Source organism: Lampris incognitus, chromosome 7, assembly GCF_029633865.1.
Source record: "Lampris incognitus isolate fLamInc1 chromosome 7, fLamInc1.hap2, whole genome shotgun sequence".
NCBI lineage: Eukaryota > Metazoa > Chordata > Actinopteri > Lampriformes > Lampridae > Lampris > Lampris incognitus.
Genome location: NC_079217.1, coordinates 38,721,445 through 38,742,133, shown reverse-complemented (window position 1 = coordinate 38,742,133; position 20,689 = coordinate 38,721,445). Strand labels below are relative to the sequence as shown.

At 42.7% G+C, this 20,689-nt stretch overlaps 1 protein-coding gene across 1 annotated transcript in view; it reads right to left on the bottom strand.

Moving 5' to 3' along the window:
• LOC130115438 (TRPM8 channel-associated factor homolog) overlaps positions 1-20,689 on the bottom strand; it is a 30,472-nt gene that overhangs the window by 1,707 nt on the left and 8,076 nt on the right. Inside the window, exons 4-12 of the mRNA XM_056283095.1 lie at positions 17,434-17,647; positions 16,956-17,253; positions 13,747-14,048; positions 11,418-11,592; positions 10,889-10,983; positions 8,103-8,313; positions 1,294-1,530; positions 510-733; positions 196-309 (exon numbers count right to left, since the gene is read on the bottom strand). Coding sequence (XP_056139070.1) covers positions 196-309; positions 510-733; positions 1,294-1,530; positions 8,103-8,313; positions 10,889-10,983; positions 11,418-11,592; positions 13,747-14,048; positions 16,956-17,253; positions 17,434-17,647 — 1,870 coding nt within the window. The remainder of the gene's footprint in view (positions 1-195; positions 310-509; positions 734-1,293; positions 1,531-8,102; positions 8,314-10,888; positions 10,984-11,417; positions 11,593-13,746; positions 14,049-16,955; positions 17,254-17,433; positions 17,648-20,689) is intronic.

Here is a 20,689-nt window from a genome sequence, read left to right as displayed (position 1 = left end):
GCGCATGCATGCGTGCACATGCAAGAGGGACTATTAAGATGCTCAAAGGAAGTGGAGGAATTCTCAGAAGCTTTAGCTGTTAATGCTTTCTACACCTATAAGGAAAAACTGTACAACTAAATATCACTAGCACCAATACTACACTGTCCACTAATTCAAGAAATGATCCTCCATAGAATCCAATGGAATTCCTACCTGCAGGTATGTCTCCAGGGCCACCCACATGGTCCACTTGTTGAGGTCTCTTCCTCCTTTCACATACTCCTCAGCACGATGTTTCCGAGTTTCAACGGATATAGCACTGTGCGCCTGTATTGTACACAGGACATTCACCACATTGTAACTTCAGTCTTAGCAAAATAAGATTAAAATGATACTGTGAGCATCGCAAAACTTGAAGATGTTCTCCTGACACAGGCTTAAAAGAAAAGTCGCTTTATTCAAAACTTAAATCAACAATTTCAATATGCCACAAAATTCACACTATTAAAACAGCTGATGTACTCCACCTTTGTCCTGTTGATCCCCAGCACCTCTTCATGCACATATACAGACCACAGGTTGCATGTGCACTCCGTGGTGTGGGATGGGAACTCCCAGCAGCCTCTCTGTTGGTTATGGCCCAGTTCATGGATAGGGCCCCACAGGCCATTTTTTGTGATATTGTCAATGTTGACAATGTCACCTCCAGAGGGTGAGTGCATCATGATGGGATATCCCGCATGCATCCATCCTAAATGGAGAGTGTAACAAATAGGAAGAGACAGTTAAATGTGGACAGAATGGTTTACTGGTTTGTGAGGTTGTCCCTCCAACTGGAGGGCCAGGATTTTACTCATGTGGCTGAAACCTGTTTAGTATGTTTCACAAAACTACCTAACTCTTACCAGCTCCAAAAGTGCCAAACTAGCCAACTGACACTACTCTATAAACAGACGATGAAAGGAGAACCTCCCCTTGGCGGATCAATAAAAGTCCATTAAAAACAAATAAATGTGTATGAAGCGTTAGTGTTTAGCAGCTTTGGTGTAGAATGTATACATTCAAAGAAAAAGATATGGTGTTTTGAATGAAGCTTCAAGACTGAGTAGTTTGTGGAATGCATTCAAACTGGACTGATAGAAAAGAGAGCGAGTTCTATAACATTCCTTTTTCAGAGACCGATACTGAGTAAAAAAAACCCAGTAATACAAAAACTGCTAAAACAAGAATAGATTATATATATAAAAAAAACCAGCAGGGACACACGTAGAAAAATAAAGCTACAAAGAAGTTTTAGACAAATAAACCCACCGTTGGAAATTTGGACATCTGTCACAAAGCGTTCCTTACGAGGAAATTTGTGTGGGATGGCCGCCAGGTCAGCAATACCCCTCATGATCCTATCCCATAGTAACGCCACCAGATCGGGGCGGTCCAGGCTGCGAATCACATCTGATGTCACAGTGAAGATGATGTTTTCAAACTCCAATTCAGCCCAGGGAGAGGGCGCTGTGCGAAGCATTGACCATTCATCTGGTGTGGTCACACCTGTGGAGAAGAGAGAGGTCAAGTACCATTGCATTTGGAGAGGAATATATATTTTTTATATGATTTTTTTAACAGTTTATTTTTAGTGGTTTTCTCATTTAAACAGTAGTTTACAGTAGAAAACGTAAAGTTGAATTGTCAAGGATAAGAGGGGAAAAAAAAGGTTCAACATGATAAGGTAATAATATCCCAAGACCAGACCCCCCACCCCTTCCACCAGGGCCATAATAGAGGCAACGGAGTCAGAAAAAAAGACATTAAACACACACACATAAAAATATCAACATAGATTGACAGTCCGCTCCTCATTAGTTGAGCACTTACAACACCATTGACGGTTTTGGAAAAAAACGCTATATATATATATATATACGTATATATACATACACACACACACCCACACACCTATATAAATAAATGAATTAAATAGTTATAGTAGATTAAGATAAAAGCAATTGACAGTTACAATAATAATTGTAAAATGAATAAGGATGAAGAAAGGGGTCCAATTTGAGAAATAAACACGTGCACGATATTCTCTGAACCTTCAAAACATCAACCAATGACAGACTGTGGAATATTTCCCATGTAATTCCTGAAACCGGCCCAGCAATTATCAAAGAGATGTGGTTTTCTTTTGAGATTAAACATATTTTTTTCTGAAGCTATGTATGATGAAATTTGTTTATGCCACACAGAAATGGGGGGGGGGGATCTGCACTCTTCCATAACAAAGCAATACATTTATTACCAGCTACCATGGCCAGGTTCATGAACAGCATCATTTTCTTTTTGTCAAGTGGGATGTCAGACCTGTTGCCTAGTAAGACTAATTTAGGTGGCAGGGGATCTCAAATCCAGTGATCTTTTTAAGAATGTCCAATATTGAGCCTCTGTAAAGATTTAATAAATAAGGTTACCTGTCTCTGTTTTGCATCTCAGCAGAGATCTGGAATCGAGTCATTTATCTTATGAAGTCTTTCTGATGTAAAATAGGTTCTGTGAATAATGTTGAACTACAGAAGTTTATGGGGCTGTTATATTATATGAGAAGGTAAGTGCCTTTTCACAAAGTGATTTCCATACGTTTTCTTCAAAGGTATAATTTAGGTCTTGCTCTCATTTTATCCTATTGTTTAGGGGTTTAGTCTCTGTGACGGCCAATATTCTATTATAGTTAAGGATAAGATGCCTTTGGGTTGTGGGATACCTTGTAAATATCATCAATTGGGAGGGGCTTTAGTTAAGTGGAGTTTCCTCCCTTACATGTGCTGATATAGTGTCTAATCTGCAAGTATTTGAAGAAATGAGTAGTAGGGAGATGGAAGTCTCTACATAGCTGTTCAAAGGTCATGAGAGTTTTATTCTCATAAAGGTCCCCAATTTTTTTAATCCCCAGAATGAACCATATCTTGGTTATGCCGTCTCTAGGTGCATTTGATAAAGCAGGGTTAGTGTGGAAGGGAGTATTACTGTGGAGTACAATAACACTATTAAATTGTGTCTGAATCTCATCTCATCTCATCTTCAGCCGCTTTTCCAGGGTCGGGTCGCGGTGGCAGCAAGCTAAGTAGGGCACTCCAGATGTCCCTCTTCCCAGTAACACCCTCCAGCTCCTCCTGGGGGATCCCAAGGCGTTCCCAGGCCAGATTGGACATGTAGTCCCTCCAGCGAATTCTGGATCTACCCCAGGGTCTCCTACCAGTTGGCCATGTCCGGTAAACGTCCAAAGGAAGGTGCCCAGGGGGCATCCTAATCAGATGTCCGAACCATCTCAACTGGCTCCTTTTGATGTGTGTGGCTCCTTTTGATGTGTGACGTGTCTGAATGTCAAACCAAATTCTGGCTGTGTGTTTGATAAATGGGTTACCGGAACAAATTTTCAAAGTATGATATGACTGGATAAAAGGGATGCCAGCCATCAGCACGGCTGTTGTATGGCACTGTTCTATTTGTTTCCAAGCTGGGGGGTTAACTAGCTCTGTCTGCCAGAGCCATAATGGTCTGAACTGAGCCGCCCAGTAATACAGCTGAAAATCAGGGAGTTTCAATCCTCCATACTGGGGGGTATTGTAAAGGGTTTTGATTTTGATTCTAGGGACATTCCTCCTCCAGATGAATGTTGATATTATCCTTTGCAGTTTTTTGAAGAATTTCTTATGTATAGGTATGGGGAGGGATTGAAACAAGTAAAGAAATTTAGGTAGGATGTTCATCTTGATACAGTTCATTCACCCGAGCAACCAAATTGGCAACTGCATCCATCTGTCCAGGTCCTTCTCCACATTTTTAAGCAGTACGTCATGGTTTATGGAGAAAAATTTATCTAATTGGTAAGGGATCTTTAAGCCCAAATATTACATTACATTACATTACATTACAGTCATTTAGCTGACGCTTTTATCCAAAGCGACTTACAAGAAGTGCATTTAACATAGGAAATCAGGAGAACTACTAGTTATCAGAGGTCATAAGTGCATTTTCTCTCTAAACAAGCATCTAAGAGCAAAACCAGTGCTAAAGTAAAAGCGCAAGAAAGAGATTTTTTTTAAACTAGTGAATACAATAAGTGCTAAGAACAAGTTAACAGAGTAGTAGTTCTTGAAGAGGTGAGTTCACTGTGTTGAACCCAGCTGACAGGTCCAGGAGTATCAGGACAGAGGAGAGAGAGTTTGCTCTCGCAGAGTACAGTGATTCTTAGTATATTATGAAGTGAGTGTTCCACTGTAAGGGAAAGTTGGTCTTTGAGGTCTTTTCAGCTAAAGAATTAAGGGGCATGGCCACATTATTGTGTGCGTTAATCTTATATCTGGAAATCACACCATACTTAAGCAAGAGATCCATGAGGGCATGCATGGATGAATCTAAGTTGGAAAGAAACAAAATTATGTCATCCGCATACAGAGAAATGACATGTTTCTCACCCCCCCCCCCCCCCCACAACTCCAGGGATAGAGTTGTGCGACCTCACTGCAATAGCAAGAGGTTCAATTGGGGAGAGAGGGGACAACCCTGTCTGGTGCCACGTGATAGAGGAAAAGGTGGCAATATAACAGCATTGGTCTATATTCTAACAGAAGGGTTAAGATACAGCATGTGTATCAACCTTAGTGTAGATGGGACGAAATTCATTCTGCGAAGGACCGTGAAGAGAAAGTGCCCCTCTACGTGGTCAAAAGCCTTCTCTGGATCTAGTGAGATAGCTATGATCAGTTTTTCCATGGATTTGGCGCTGTGCAGTATGTTAAGGAATCACCTTACATTGTCTATTAAGGAACGACTCTGTATGGATCCAGTCTGGTCTGTACTTATGAGTGCAGGAATTACTCTCATAAACCGTGTGGCTATAATTCTGGTTAATATTTTATATTCAGATGACAAAAGTGAGATTGGCCTATATGATTTGCACAGATTAGGGTCCTTCCCTGATTTTGGTAAAACTATATTAAGGGCCTGCTCCAGGGTTTCAATTAACCGGTTAGGTACTATGGAATGATAGAATGTGTCTAGAAGAGGGTCTATTAATTTATTAGCAAATGTTTTGAAGAAATCTATTGAGAATCCTTCAGGCCCTGGAGCTTTACCCAGGGACAATTGCGCCACAGTGTCTAATACCTCTTGTTTGGTTATGTCACAATCGAGATCTCCTTTCATTGTTTTTAAGTGTTTAGGGATATCTAGATTGTCTGGAAATTCAGACATGTCCTGTGTCTTCTCACCCTGCGAGGAGTAAAGAGATTTGTAGAAGTCTAAAAATATTTGATTTATGAGGTTGGGTTGCGGACCAACTCCTCAACGTCACATCACTTAATGGTACCATTCCTACCTGCCCTTCTTATCTGCCATGCTAACAATTTTCCTGCTTTATCGCCTTGTTCATAATAATGTTGTTTCAACCAAGCCATCGCTTTCTCCATCTCCTGTGTAGTAATAATGTTGTATTCTGCCTTTTTGAAGATCAACTGATCTAAAATTGCCTGTGATTGTGACCGAAAGGATTGCTTTTCAAGTTCTTTGCTGTCCCTCTCTAAAGAGTTTAGGTTGGCTTGATATTGTTTTTTTCCAGGAAGAGTAACTAATTATGGTACCTCTTATATACTAAGCTTTATATGACTTTTTTAAAATTCAACAACTGATAAAATACAGAGCAATTTTTCAAAAAAAGATCCACATTGTACATTGTACAAAACGTAGAACACAATACAGAACAAATTTTCAATGTACAAAGTACATTATACAATAACATTAAATTCTTGGGCATTACAGATGCCAACAATAACAAAGACGTAATATTGAAATTAAATGAAATAAAAAAATAATAAAAAATTAAATATGACAGCTCAGGTTGGATGGTTTGGAGACAAAGCAAGAGAGGCAAGATTTAGATGGTTTGGAAATGTGTGGAGGAGAGATGCTGGGAATATTGGGAGAAGGGTGCTGAATTTAAGGAGCTACCAGGGAAGAGCACAAGAGAAAGGCCAAAGAGGAGGTTTATGGCTGTGGTGAGGGAGGACATGCAGGTGACTGGTGTGACAGAGGAAGATGCAGAGGACAGGAAGAAATGGAAACAGATGATCCGCTGTGGCGACCCCTAACAGGATCAGCCAAAAGTAGTAGTAGCAGTAGTAGTAGTAGTAGTAGTAGTAGTAGAAAATACATATGACATGACACATTTAGGGTCTGCTACAAAGGCTCTTCTAAAAATTTCAATAATCTTCGTAATATGCACAACGAAGGAAATCCCACACAGCCACAAAACAAATCCGCGCCTGTCCACCCACAACCCCCCCCCCCCCCGCAGCCATGGCAGAAACCCCCACTGCCGGTCCCCTGGCTCCCCCACCACAGACCAGTCCAGCGAGCTGCCGCAAGCTGTCCCGCCTTCTCTGTGCCCAGGATCAGGTCGAGGAACCAGATACACCCCACCCCACCCCACCAGAAAATGCAGGAGGACCCACCACGGTGAGAGCAGAGCCCCCTGGGGGGACCAGCCACAGATCCAACAAAATACCCATCATTAGAGGGAGCAGAAGGGAGCCCAAGCAAAACCAAGACGGGCGCAGCGGCCGAGATGCCCCAAGGAGCAGAATCCCCAACGGGACCAGCCAAAGGCCCAACACAACCCCAACCACAAGAGCAGGTAGGAGGGATTCAAGGTAAAACCACTGCAGGTGCAGTGGCTTTGATGCTCTGAGCAGCAGAACCCCCAATGGGACCAGCCAAAGGTCCAACACAGCCCTAACCATTAGAGCAAGGGATTTGAAGTAAAACCACGGCAGGTGCAGCAGTTTTGACGCTCCGAGGAGCAGAACCCCCGACGGGATCAGCCGAACATCCAACACAACCCCAACCTCGTTTCTTGTCTTTCACAGGCTAGGGCCATGCCGGACCCCCAACTGGCCCCACCAGGAGCCCCACACCCCAGAACGCCCCAGTCACTGCACCTGCCCTGGCCCCACCCCGACTCCCCTCCACCCCCCGCAACCGGTCCAACCAGGAGCCCCACTGCCCAGACCGGCACAGTCCCCACCCCCACCGTGGCGGACTCCCCCCCCCACACACACACATAGCAGAAAGAGAGGGAGAGAAGCCAGCACGCGCCCATCCCTTCAACCAGTACCTGGGCACAAGAGAGAGAGGCGACCCACAACGGACCAACAGCCCACTGAACCGGCCTGCAGCAAAAGGAGCAGAGACCAATGACATAGACCTCCACCACGATTGCAAGAGGGCCAAGACCGCACAGATGGACACACGCAGACCTGCCTTGCAACCGCACAGGACAGCCCCCCCCCCCCCCGCACACACCAACAAATACACCAAACAATCACTAAGAGTGTTACTGCACCAGCAGATGGTCGGTCCACCACCGATCAATCCCATGTCAGGAGACCAAAACTCACAGTTTGCTATGTTTATTACTCAAAACAATCCCCTCTCTATCCTACACAGTCCTACACAGTGCATCTTTTGAGCGAGTAGCTGCAATAGCAAAAGAGATAGAAGTGGAGCTGTGTGACTCAAAATGGTAGATAACACATGGAGATATAACCTGAATGTTTGTGTAATGCTGATACATTCTGCAGGAGCTTTACACTCAGCCTTACCAGTGTAGAGATTAATCCTTTGCCTTTTTGATCTGTAAAGATACTCACCCATTTTAGACTGTAAATCGTAAATGATCAGTTATATATCAAGGTAAAAAAGAGTACTACATTTGAATCCTGCAATGCACTTTGATTTGAAATCATGCTCTAAGATATACGAAATGCCTATATATTATTCAGACTAAAACAACTGACACAATCTTAAGTAAAATAAGTGCCTTTTCTCATATTATCTTACCTACAATAACATAAATCCTGTGGAAACACAACATTTACTGATCTGTTTTGAAGAGGTGTAAGGGGATGACACGCACACACACACACACACACACACACACACACACACACACACACACACACACACACACACACACACACACACACACACACACACACACACACACATACACACACACACATACACAGGATCACACTTGTGTCTGTGTCACTGACAAACACACTCACCAGACCTGTAATACGGGGCAGGGACTGCGATTTGCACAAGGACCTCTGCTCCGTCCACCTGTGTTCTGGGTGGAGCTATCAGGTAGATGAGCCCGCCCCACAGGTTCCACACCTGCATCATTTCTGTAGTCACCAGAAATCGCTCATGGACACACGGTGCTCTCTTCAACTCCTGTGCTTTTAAATGGTCTGTCTGACAGCCGACCTGGACCTGATGAGTATGTGGAGAATTCGCAGCTGCTTTGTAAGCGTGCATGGAAGTGCTTCGCAGCTGCTTTGTAAGCGTGCATGGAAGTGCATGAGATGTAGTTTGTTTCTAATAATTTCATTTCTATTCATTTTGATGGATGTAGAGATCAACTTGAAAACTATTTGATAAGTACTTTGTTTGTATGACATCAATCTATCTTTCTGTCTGTCAATTAATCAATCTTTCTAAATCATTTTTATTAAAATGTCATATAAAAGGAAAAACACAATCATCAACAAAAAGAAAATCAGTATTCATAATGGTCAGGCATGCAGTGCTGTTTCCACTGAAGCCCCTTTTGTTTTCCCGTCTTTTCCTCCCCAGTTGTACTAGGCTAACTACCCTATTTTCCGAGCCCTCCCGGTCACTGCTCCACCCCCTCTGCCAATCCGGGGAGGGCTGCAGACTACCACATGCCTCCTTTGTTACATGTGGAGTTGCCAGCCAGTTCTTTTCACTTGACAGTGAGGAGTTTCGCCAAGGGGACATAATGCGTGGGAGGATCACGTTATTCCCCTCAGTTCCCCCTTCCCCTGAACAGGCGCCCCGACTGACCAAAGGACCAGGACACATTCCCACATCCAGCTTCCCACCCGCAGACACGGCCAATTGTGTCTGTAGGGACGCCTGGCCAAGCCGGAGGTAACACGGGGACTCGAACCAGTGATCCCCCTGTTGGTAGGCAACGGAATAGACCACCACGCCACTCAGATGCCCTCTGAAGCCCCTTTCAAACAAAAACAATCATAATTATCAAACTGTGGTACTATCTATCCATTACATTCCATGGGCCAAGACCCAAAATATGACATACCGGTACCATCTGGGTGGGCAAATTCTAGTTGTGATTTTTTTATACCTATACATCCCTAGTTTATGTTTTGATATGATAGACCTCTCAGACTGGTAGCTTTTTAGTGGTTATCACCTCATGAAGTAAACTGCCCCTGAAAGTAAACTGCATTTTTGCCGCTGGTGCATATCCTGGTTTAGGCTCATGGTCAAGACACTTTTCAATGTTTTATAATACTATGTTTGGTATCCTTTTAAAGGGTGCTTTCTAAGCTTTCATTCAAGCCCACTGGTGAAGCTCTCTGGTAAACATATAGGTCAGTAGAGCTCTTCAAACCATCAAAAACGCAAATATTTCTACAATTTTCCCCTAAACTATACACTTTATTTAAGCCCTGAAAAACTGGAATACTCACAGCACTCCAAGGATTCAGGAAATGTATACCATACCCATACCATTTCATTGTTCGATGTGATTTCAGGCCTAAAATAAGAGGGATGACTGGCCGAAATGTCTCAAGTTGTCTTCATAGGTTTGTTAGGTAAATGTAAAATTGTGTTTCCATAGCTCTTTAAGTATGCCTTGCCAAGTAAGTGTAAATGTATGAACATTTTTGGCCACACCTATAGCAGGTAAGTAAGGTAGGTAAGTGTATAACCATGTTGTTTCCACAGGTAGGCTATAAAAGGTAAGTAAGGTAGGTAAGTGTATAACCATGTTGTTTCCACAGGTAGGCTATAAAAGGTAAGTAAGGTAGGTAAGTGTATAACCATGTTGTTTCCACAGGTAGGCTATAAAAGGTAAGTAAGGTAGGTAAGTACAATATATCACTGTTTTTGTTTCCGCAGGTATGTGAGGGAAGTATGCCAGGTAAAGTTTGTCAAAAGTAGTTTAATTTGTTAAGATGTACGTATATGAACAACTGTATTCAAATGTGTCCAGTCTTTCAGAACAATATTAAGACAATGTAATCTACCCTTCCTGAGACACCATGCCATCTGTGACTACAGTTCAACATCATCAACACCACTGTCATCCACATATGAGTCCGTCAGCTGTGCAACAGGCTCTTCCTCACTGCGTTGGTTGGAACAAGTTTGTAATTCACACAGGTTTGTGCAATTCAGGCCGTTGTTGAGGCATGTGTTCTCTGGTAGTTGTGTATATACATATATGTATGTGTGTGTATATATATATATATATATATATATATATATATATATATATATACTTAGCACAAAAGTAAGGAAATTTGTGTTTGGTAGATTATTTCTATGTTGTAACAATGCCTCTTGGCAATAAATCTTATACCGTTGGAAAGCCTGTTTATTTCCCTTTTAAATGGGGCCACATTTGTAGGGAGCATGCATTTGTGGGATGAGCAGCAGAGCTGAGTATTTGCCAGATCTTCTCTGCCAATGCCAAACAGCTTATTTTGCTGTTGCTATTGACTCTTGTTTTGACTGATTCACAGCAGAGTAGAATTTGCATGAATTATCATAAACGTTCTGAAAGTATACTGACCATATAAATTAACATTCAGTACTTCATAAATTAAAGTAAAATGAACATTTTATATCAGAAGTCACCAAGCAAGATGCAGGAGGATCTCCTTGATGGGATAGCTTTTGTAAACTCAAAATTATCCATTATCTTTGCATCTGCATGTCTTTTGAATGTGGGAAGAAACTGAAGGACCCATGTATGATGAACTCAATTATTATTTCACGTTGTGTAACGTACCTTCCATCCTTTGTTGACAATATCTGCTGGCATGGCCATGTACGTCCTCATACCAGGAGAGAGATAGAGACCAGTACTGATCCACTCCTCCCCTTCTAACATACACACATGCACAAGCACGAACACACACACACACACACACACACACACACACACACACACACACACACACACACACACACACACACACACACACACACACACACACACACACACACACACACACACAAAGTAAAGGTTACACTCAAATGTACGTATTGTGGAGGATGAAAGAAAGGAGACGAGACCACTTCTCCTTTTGACCACACAGCCGTGGGGTTGTTTATCTCCTCCAACTCAAACTAAGTCAGTAGTTCATTCTGCTAAACCTCAGCCTCATGTCTACCCACAATACCCTTTGCTAACCCCCACCCACTGTCTTAAAGGAACCGTCTCTGGTACGCATGGTGAATACATAACCTGCAAGTAGGTCACTACAGTATATATGGGTTATTGGTCCATTTGGTCACAAAGAAAAAAGAGATCTGACCTGCTGTCTTGGCGTCAATCTTGATTTTATGGTTATACCAAACAGGCATCACAGGATTGTCCTTGATCAGGTAGGGCAGAAGGGAATCAGGGTCTGGGCACACCTTGTACACCTCTGCCCCCAAACCGAGAAGTAAGTGGTCCTTTGGGCTCTTTACCGGGCAGTTGGCACACACCTGTGTGGAAGAACAGAAAACGAACAGGGAATGTACATTTCCTGAAGAAAATGTGTGAGCTAGTGTTGGGTGTGCCTCTTCTTGACAGGTCAAAATAATTAATTCATCCACCAGATGTCCCAACTCACCACGGTCTGGCATTCGTTTCTATAGTTAAATAAAGAATCAAAATTAATAATCTTAAGAAAAGTTCTATATGCTTTTTGCATATACCCTCAAGCACTTCATTCTTTACACGTGAAAAAAAATCTTCAGTTGAAAAATATGTAGACATGATAAAAAACATTTACTACTACTACTACTGCTTTCGGCTGCCCCCGTTAGGGGTCGTCACAGTGGATCGATCATCCGTTTCCATTTCTTCTTGTCCTCTGCATCCTCCTCCGTCACACCATCCACCTGCATCTCCTCTCTCCCCACTTCCATAAACCTCCTCTTTGACCTTCCTCTTTTCCTCTTCCCTGGCAGCTCCATATTCAGCATCCTTCTCCCAATACACTCAGCATCTCTTCTCCGCACATTTCCAAACCATCTCAATCTTGCCTGTCTTGCTTTGTCTCCAAACCGTCCAACCTGAGCTGTCCCTCTAATATACTCATTCCTAATCCTGTCCTTCATCACTCCCAATGAAAATCTTAGCACCTTCAACTCTGCCACCTCCAGCTCTGCCTCCTGTGTTTTCATCAGTGCCACTGTCTCCAAACCATATAACGCCCCTTTTCCACTACATGGTACCGGCTCAACTCGACTCAACTCAACTCGACTCGCAGTGTCGTTTTCCATTACCATAACAGTACCCCCTCAATGTAGCTGGTCTGCATTGAGTTTGGTACCCGCTCCAATTTTTTTGGAACCTCGACAAAGGTGGTACCAGAAAAGTGGTAACAGTTACCAAAATGCCGGTACTTTCCAGTGACAGAAAACGAACAAGTCGGGTCGAGTTGAGCCGGTAACCATGTAGTGGAAAAGGGGCATAACATAGCTGGTCTCACAAACATTTTGTAAACCTTCCCTTTAACTCTTGCTGGTGCCCTTCTGTTGCAAATCACTCCTGACACTCTTCTCCACCCACTCCACCCTGCCTGCACTCTCTTCGTCACCTCTCTTCTGCACTCCCCGTTACTTTGGACAGTTCATCCCAAGTATCTAAACTCGTCACCTCTACTCCTTGCGTCCTCACCATTCCACTGTCCTCCCTCTTATTCATGCATAGGTATTCTGTCTTGCTCCTACTGACTTTCATTCCTCTTCTCTCCAGTGCATACCTCCACCTCTCCAGGCTCTCCTCAACCTGCACCCTACTCTCACTACAGATCACAATGTCATCCACAAACATCATAGTCCATGGAGACTCCTGCCTGATCTTGCCCGTCAACCTGTCCATCACCACTGCAAACAAGAAAGGGCTCAGAGCTGATCCTTGATGTAATCCCACCTCCACCTTGAACCCATCTGTCATTCTAACCACACACCTCACCACTGTCACACTTCCCTCATACATATCCTGCACCACTCCTACATACTTCTCCGCAACTCCCGACTTCCTCATACAATACCACACCTCCTCTCTCGACACCCTGTAATATGCTTTCTCTAAATCCACAAACACATGATGTAACTCCTTCTGGCCTTCTCTATACTTCTCAATCAACATTCTCAAGGCAAACATTGCATCTGTAGTATTCTTTTGTGGCATGAAACCGTACTGCTGCTTGCTAATCGTCACCTCATCTTAACCTAGCTTCTATTACTCTTTCCCATATCTTCATGCTGTGGCTGATCAACTTTATACCTTTTATATGATAAAAACATTTACATTTATGTAAAAATGACATTGAGGAAACAGCAGCAAGAGTGTGCTAGGTTTAGGCTGCTCCACTGACAAAGAACAAATGTTCATAGAATGAAAACTGATAAAAGAATAAGGTTTAGCAGCTGTACTCATAGCATCAATGTAAGCATATATACCTATTGTATATAGAGACTTGGACACAATGGATCAAATTTCTGGAGCCTAATCAGGATGAAGGTGACTCAAAATCAGACTCAGAATCAGAATACTTTATCCATCCCCAATGGGAAACTGGGTGAGTAGAGGGCCAACAATATATGTCTAGCATTGTTTATACATTGATTTGATCATTAGATGCCGACCTGTGGTACGCCAGACTTTTTCAACACACTGGTGAGGGTGGATAACACCTGCATATAGGAAGGACAGCCATGAGCCTCCATATGCAGATAGGTGGTACAGTCACCACCAAGCTTCTGAAGATGTGCCTCCTCCTCTTTGGTAAGCTCCTCTCCATTGGTCACATGAGCGGTGAAGCGGCGTAGCAGCCGGCGGAAGTGGAAGTTATCTTTACAGCCCTGCCCAGGAACGGGGGCCTGGTAGCATCCACCTCCCAATGTATTCCCCATCAGGCTCAGGCCCATCTTGTTTAGGATATGGTTCCCTAGAAATGCAGCACCACATTGCTCAACTTGATTTGCTGTATGGTGGAACCTAACATGATATGTTACCCATAATCACAATCCAGAAAATATTTTATATCTTCCTACTCACTTGAAAATATGTTTCTCACTAAGTTATCAGTTTCATTAACTGCTGTATTGTATAATTTGAACTCTACCTGATTTGCAACAGAAGTCTGCATTGATTTGGTAATTGCATTGAACAAAGCCATACTTCTATATTCAATCAGTGAACTGTACCAATGATGCATTTCCTCACAAATTCACAGGATACCTATGATGTGTAAGTATGTCATGGATTGCATTCAGGGCAGGGACAGCTGGTATAAATGGGCTAACAGGGCTAAGCCCTCCCTATCTTTTACAATAAAGATGAGAAAATTATTGTTAAAAAAACCTTAGAACAGATTATTTTAAATTTTGGTAGAACCTAAGTGCAGCAACAGCACTAAATATTCACAAGAAAAACACAAAATACATCTAAATGGGCTAATATTTTACAGCCCAAACAATTGCATCAGCTTCCATTCATCTTCATGTTATGTGAGTGACAGGTGTCTTGGCACACTCCCTTGACTTGCTGATCATTTGGGCTAAATTCAATCAGCCCACGGGCCACTGACTTTTGAACAGTGACAGCATAGGCAGTACATACAGTGAAGTGCTACTTGAATTGTGTGAGAGTGGGAAGGGAGAAAATTGAGTGACTGTGGCAATGGCGGCTGCGGGCATTAGCATGAACGAGGTGGATTATTTACTTTCTCGTCCATTTTCTTCAATGTCTTTGGAGGAAAAATTGGAAGTGAAGAGACTGCGGACACATTGGCCAAACGATGTTCAAATAACACAAAGGGACAAACAACAAAATCGTAAGTTTTGTGTTACTTGGTTTCAATGAAAGGACTGGCTAATGGCAAGTGTAGCTAAGAATTTACTTTTCTGTTCCCCATGTTTGCTTTTTGGGGGAGACACGGCTTGGACCCAACAAGGAATTGTGGATTTTAAACATTTATCTGACAAAATTAGGAAACATGAATGCAGCACAAGTCACATTGGAAATAGCATAAAGCTATCAATGCTGGGTAAAGTTAACATTGCCTGTCAACTTGATGAGGGCCACCGCATTTCTTTACAGAGACACAACGAGCTGGTAAAGAAAAACAGGCATTCATTATCACGGATTTTGGACTGTATTGAATTTTGTGGGGTACATGAGCTAGCTCTGCGGGGGTCTGATGAATCTCCAACTTCACTCCAGTAGGGCGTGTTTCTGGACCTCGTTGAACAGTTCTCTTTTTTGGATAGCCAGTTAGCTGATCACCTGTCAAACACACAGGTTGCCAAGTACACGTCTAAGACAAGCCAAAATGAGTTGCTTGATTGTATGTTAGCTATTTATAGACAAAAATTGGCTGATGAAATATCAAAATGAGTTGCTTGATTGTATGTTAAAATGAGTTGCTTGATTGTATGTTAGCTGTTTATGGACAAAAACTGGCTGATGAAATATCGCAGGCACCATTTGTAGCTGTGCAAGCCAATGAGACAACCGATGTGGCATGTGTACGCCAGTACGTGATTTTGCTCGGGGAACAATCTTCAGAGCACTTTTTCTGAAACACTGAAATTAACACAAATAGCCATCACAAGCCCCATGACATCTGCAGAGTCAGAGAGGTGTTTCAGTGCACTTAAGAGGATCAAATCATTCCTCCGAAGTACTATGGGGCAGGATAGGCTGAACGCCCTGGCTATGCTGTCTATTGAGCAACACTTCATCAAAAAATCACCGGACTTCGGTGACATGGTGATTAACCTGTTTGCATCACAGAAAGATCATCAATGTGAGTGTCTCTTCAAATAAGGTAGGCCCAAGCCTATAGACCTCTTAAAAGACCATCGGACACATTTAGCTTTCCTGTCTACATTTTTATTTATTTATTTTTACTTTATTACTTTATTGATCCCTGTGGGGAAATTCTTCCTCTGCACTTAACCCATCCTAGCTGTGTAGCTAGGAGCAGTGGGCAGCTGCCATGCAGTGCCCGGGGACCAACTCCAGTTTGTCTTGCCATGCCTCGGTCAGGGGCACAGACAGGAGTATTAACCCTAACATGCATGACTTTTTGATGGTGGGGGAAACCGGAGCACCCAGAGAAAACCCACGGACCTGGGATGACCCCCCAAGGTTGGATAACCCCAGGGTTCGAACCTAGGACCTTCTTGCTCTGAGGCGACAGCGCTAACCACTGCGCCACGGTGCCGCTCAAGATATATTGCTTGTCTCTCTTCTATAATGACCGTTATTTTTGCTGTGCTTACCAAATTATTTTATTCAGGACATGTTTGACACAATGTGTTGCAAAACAGTTGTGATAAAAACAGTTGCAGTATTTATTGGCAGTCATTTCAGTTGGGACACGTTTTGTTGTGCATCCTTAGGTGAGCCCTTTTTCTGACATTGTGGGCTACATGATTCTGCATTCTGGTCTATCATGTAGCATATCATTCCATCATTCTTGCTTATGTTGTTCTTGTTAAAAATGGCATGTGCTAATGTGAACAGAGAAAAAGTCAAATGGTGTGTGTGTGCGTGCGTGCGTGCGTGTGTGTGTGTGCGTGTGCATGTGTGTGTGTGTGTGTGTGTGAGTTTTTTGGCATCAGGCCATTCTTATACTTCTCTATAGTGTTATTGTAGAGCACTTGCTATATAAAAAGGTATATTGTGTTGTTGGTCTAACATGGTATCTCAGATGTTATGTTGCTGTTGCTGCAGTGTGAACTAAAGATGGGTATACTATATTTGTTACCCCACCCACCCAATATCACCACCAGCTGTCACTGATTCAGGGCATGTCAAATTAATATGTTATGGTACACTAGCATACCTGCGTAATCTGTCAGTGGGTTTTGCCCAGGGTGTGTCTGACTCCAGTACCAGGCATGCCCACCGACCAGCAATCCTCCTCCTTCTGCCACAAAGTTCTGCATCTCCTCTGCATGTTTGTCACTGTATGCTGTACATACGAACACACTTAGGTCCTTCCTAAAATCTGTCTCCTCTAACTTCAGACCCAATTGGGTCAGCTGTGAGAAAGATTTTTTAAATTGGGGTAGGACACCAATAACCCCATTCCGGCCCTCATCCAACCAGTGAAGGGCATTGTGCCAAAATTGAGCCAGCCCCTATAGGGACAGATCACAAGAGAGAAACAAAAAGAGATGCCATTACAAAAAGATAACACTAAACAGAGCAATGTGTAATCACTGAACCAAATCCTTGCCAAGTTATAGATTTACCATGCCCAGTTAGGCACCTATCTATATCTTAAATAATTTTTCAGAATTGATTAGTTCAAACGTCACCTGTCGTCCAAGGAGGCCCTCGTGAGTAACCACTATAACCCGACCCTGTCCATAGTAAGCTCCTGCCAAAAAAGCCCTTCTGTCCTGGGTGGTACCAATGGGGAAGGCAAGCGGGCCATGGACCAGAATCTCTGAGGTTATTGTACCCTGGATGTCAAACTCTGACACGTCCTGAAGAAGGAACTCCAAGTCCTCCTCAAAATCCTTATCAATTCTGATTGGAGGTAAGAGAACAAGGAGAAAGAGACAGGGAGACCCCCCCCCCGCCCCAAAAAAAGTATGAAGAAAGAATGGTAGGAAAAGAAAAATTGTGTTTAGTACACAAAAGGTATGTGCAAATGTATGTTGCTGTATAATGCAATGTTTCTCTTTTTTCTTTTTCCACTTATCCTATACAGGGGCATGGGATGCTGGAGCCTATCCCAGCAGTCATTGGGCGGCAGGCGGGGAGACACCCTGAAGAGGCTACCAGGCCATCACAGACACAGGGACATGGGGAGAACATGCAAACTCCACACAGAAGACAACCTGGGACAACCCCCCAAGGTTGGATTACCTGGAGCTCGAACCCAGGACCTTCTTGCGCCACCATGCCACCAAAACTACAATCCACAGTTGTGATACACACTCAAGTGAAAACCACTTGTGGAGGAGGCGCAAGAAAGGAAGAGAGCCATGTATGCAGATCTGGTAGCTGAGAGTCGGAGGAATGGATGGAAGTGCCACTGTGAGCCAGTTGAAGTGGTTTGCAGGGGCTTTGAAGGCCAGTGTCTACACCAGGTTCTGGGACTCTTATAATATATATAAAACTTTGTTAAAAGAAACACTCAATGGTACGTAAGGAAAGTGTTCAGCAAATAAGGAGCAAAATAATCCAGTGAGTCAAGTAAATTATTTTTGAGACAGTACAAGCCTGTTTCATGCCATAAGCAATCACCAGCTGTCAATAAAGGGACTCAGGCTGAGCAGCCCGAGTAGCTTTGGCATTGCGTTTGTTAAGTTCATGTTAGTTCACATTTAACCTTTAACCTACCAAAAACCCCAAACAGTCATGCACTGCGGGGTAATTTGTTCCTTAACGCTACCATCCTGATTAGCCACGGACTTGCTTTTCATGAAGGATGGCTCTGATGTGTCAGAAATAGACAACACAGTTAAAAATAAATGGAGATGGAGAATAAATGGAGGTTGTTAGCATACTGTTGGACAGCTGAAGTGTAATGAGGGGGGAAAGGTCTGGAGTGGAGACACAAGCCAGAAGACTAAACCCATCACTCCTGGACATAAGTGGAGACACAGTCCACATGGTCTCAAATGCAGCCAAGGCCCTCTTAAATCCGTTTGAGTCATTTGTGGAAGATTTTTGCTCGGATGTCTAAAAAGATATCGAAAAATTCCCAAAATAAAGGGAAATTTTTTCAGAGTTTCAGTCTTTGCTGCATTTAGAAAAGAAGAGCCTGCTTTGTCCCATCAGCAGCAGGTTCCTGCAGATGCTGGAAGTGTGCGACAGAGTACGGGAGCTTATGGATCTGCTGACTGTGCATTTCTACAGCATCCTGGTCTCCTCATGAGCAACACATACACAGGTACAATAGCATGAGCATTATATTTATATTATATATGTTTGCCTAATTTGGATAATTTCATGATAAAAAATAAAGGTATGATACAGAAATATTATATGTGGGTCTATACTGATAAGTTTCATTATGACGGGGCCTACTAGTACAGAGAAAATAGATGATATATTATGTGTGGGTGGGTGTGCTTTAAGGTCAGGCACCACAGTTGAATAGAGACAAAATAAATCTTGTACTTCTATCAGAATGAAACTTAGTAATATAGACACATACAATATATTACTGTATTATAATAGTATTATTTTTTCTACATTAAATTATGCTAATTAGGCAAACTCATGAAATAAGTCAGAGCAAATATAGCAATGGACCTATCTCAAAGCCTGCTCTCTTTTCTTGATCCTCTAATCACAACTGTTGCCAGATCAAGAAAAGAGGGCGGGCTTTCAGATGGGTCCATTTCAGGTGTGTTGTCTTCCCTTAATCTTATGTGTATAATGCTTTATATGATGCAGATGGTTTCTGAACCAGGTTCTCGACAAGCATCAAGTGACACCTGATGAAAAGGCCAGGATCACTCTTCTCTGACAGCAAATGGCAAAATCTGCATGGATCGGAACAGTGGTCAACAAAAAACAGAAGACACGTATCTGTGTGCAGCTGTTCTCAGAGTTTGACAAGCTCACAGCCTTGATAGATCTACACAGAGGTATGTTCAGCCAATTTTCTTTTCTGAGTGGTTTAGTCAAAGTCCTGTGCCTAGTTGAAAGGATTTAGTAGTTCAGGCTCAAAAATCTACTAGTGTCTGAATGAATGAGAAATGGATACAAAATAATTTGTATTTTTTGGTTATCACTTCTAAAGCCAATGCAAGATATTAAATCCATAAAAGGGTGCAATTACTGATTGACATAGATGTAGTAGATATTTTATAATCTTTTCAAGAAGTTATTGAAATATTATTTTAATGTAATAAATTCTTGGTTTACTCAGGAACTTTGTTATAACCATCTTAACTTTTCCATTATCAAAACAGGAAATACTTATTTTCATGCGACTGCATTCCGTGTCGTTGTGTTTATTTTGAAGACCCTATTTGCAATTGACTTTGTTAATGTAATAAAGCATGGGAAAGGAAAGTAGTGGGCTCCTGTGATCAGGAATGTATGGTTAAACATATTCATCTACTGTTCTAATCAGGTTCTAATGTGATTTTCAGGTGTGCTTACAACATTCCAGGTGTTCCTGAAGAAGCTGCAGAATGAGAAGCCCACGCTCCACGTGCTGCATGCTGAAATGGTGCTGCTGGTCAGGGAACTCCCCTCCAAATGCATGAAGCCCGAAGCCATCTCCATAAGGGTGAATGACTTGCTGAAGCTTGATGTCCAGAAGAGAGTTGCAGTACCCTGACAAAAGGCTGTCTGTAGGGAGATAGAGCTTCCATGCCTTGAACAAGGCTGGAATGGAGAAGAAGCCCTGGGTGCAGAAAGTCTACACATCTCTTAGGGAAGGCTTTATCAAGGCAGCGACATTCCTCCTAAAAAACCTTCCCTTCAAGAATGACATCATCACCTCTTTGTCTGCGCTGGCACCATCAATGATTCTCCAGGAATCAGTCCAAGGGGGATTCAACACCTTAGCCAAAGCCTTGCCAAATGTTGTGAAATCTGAGGAGC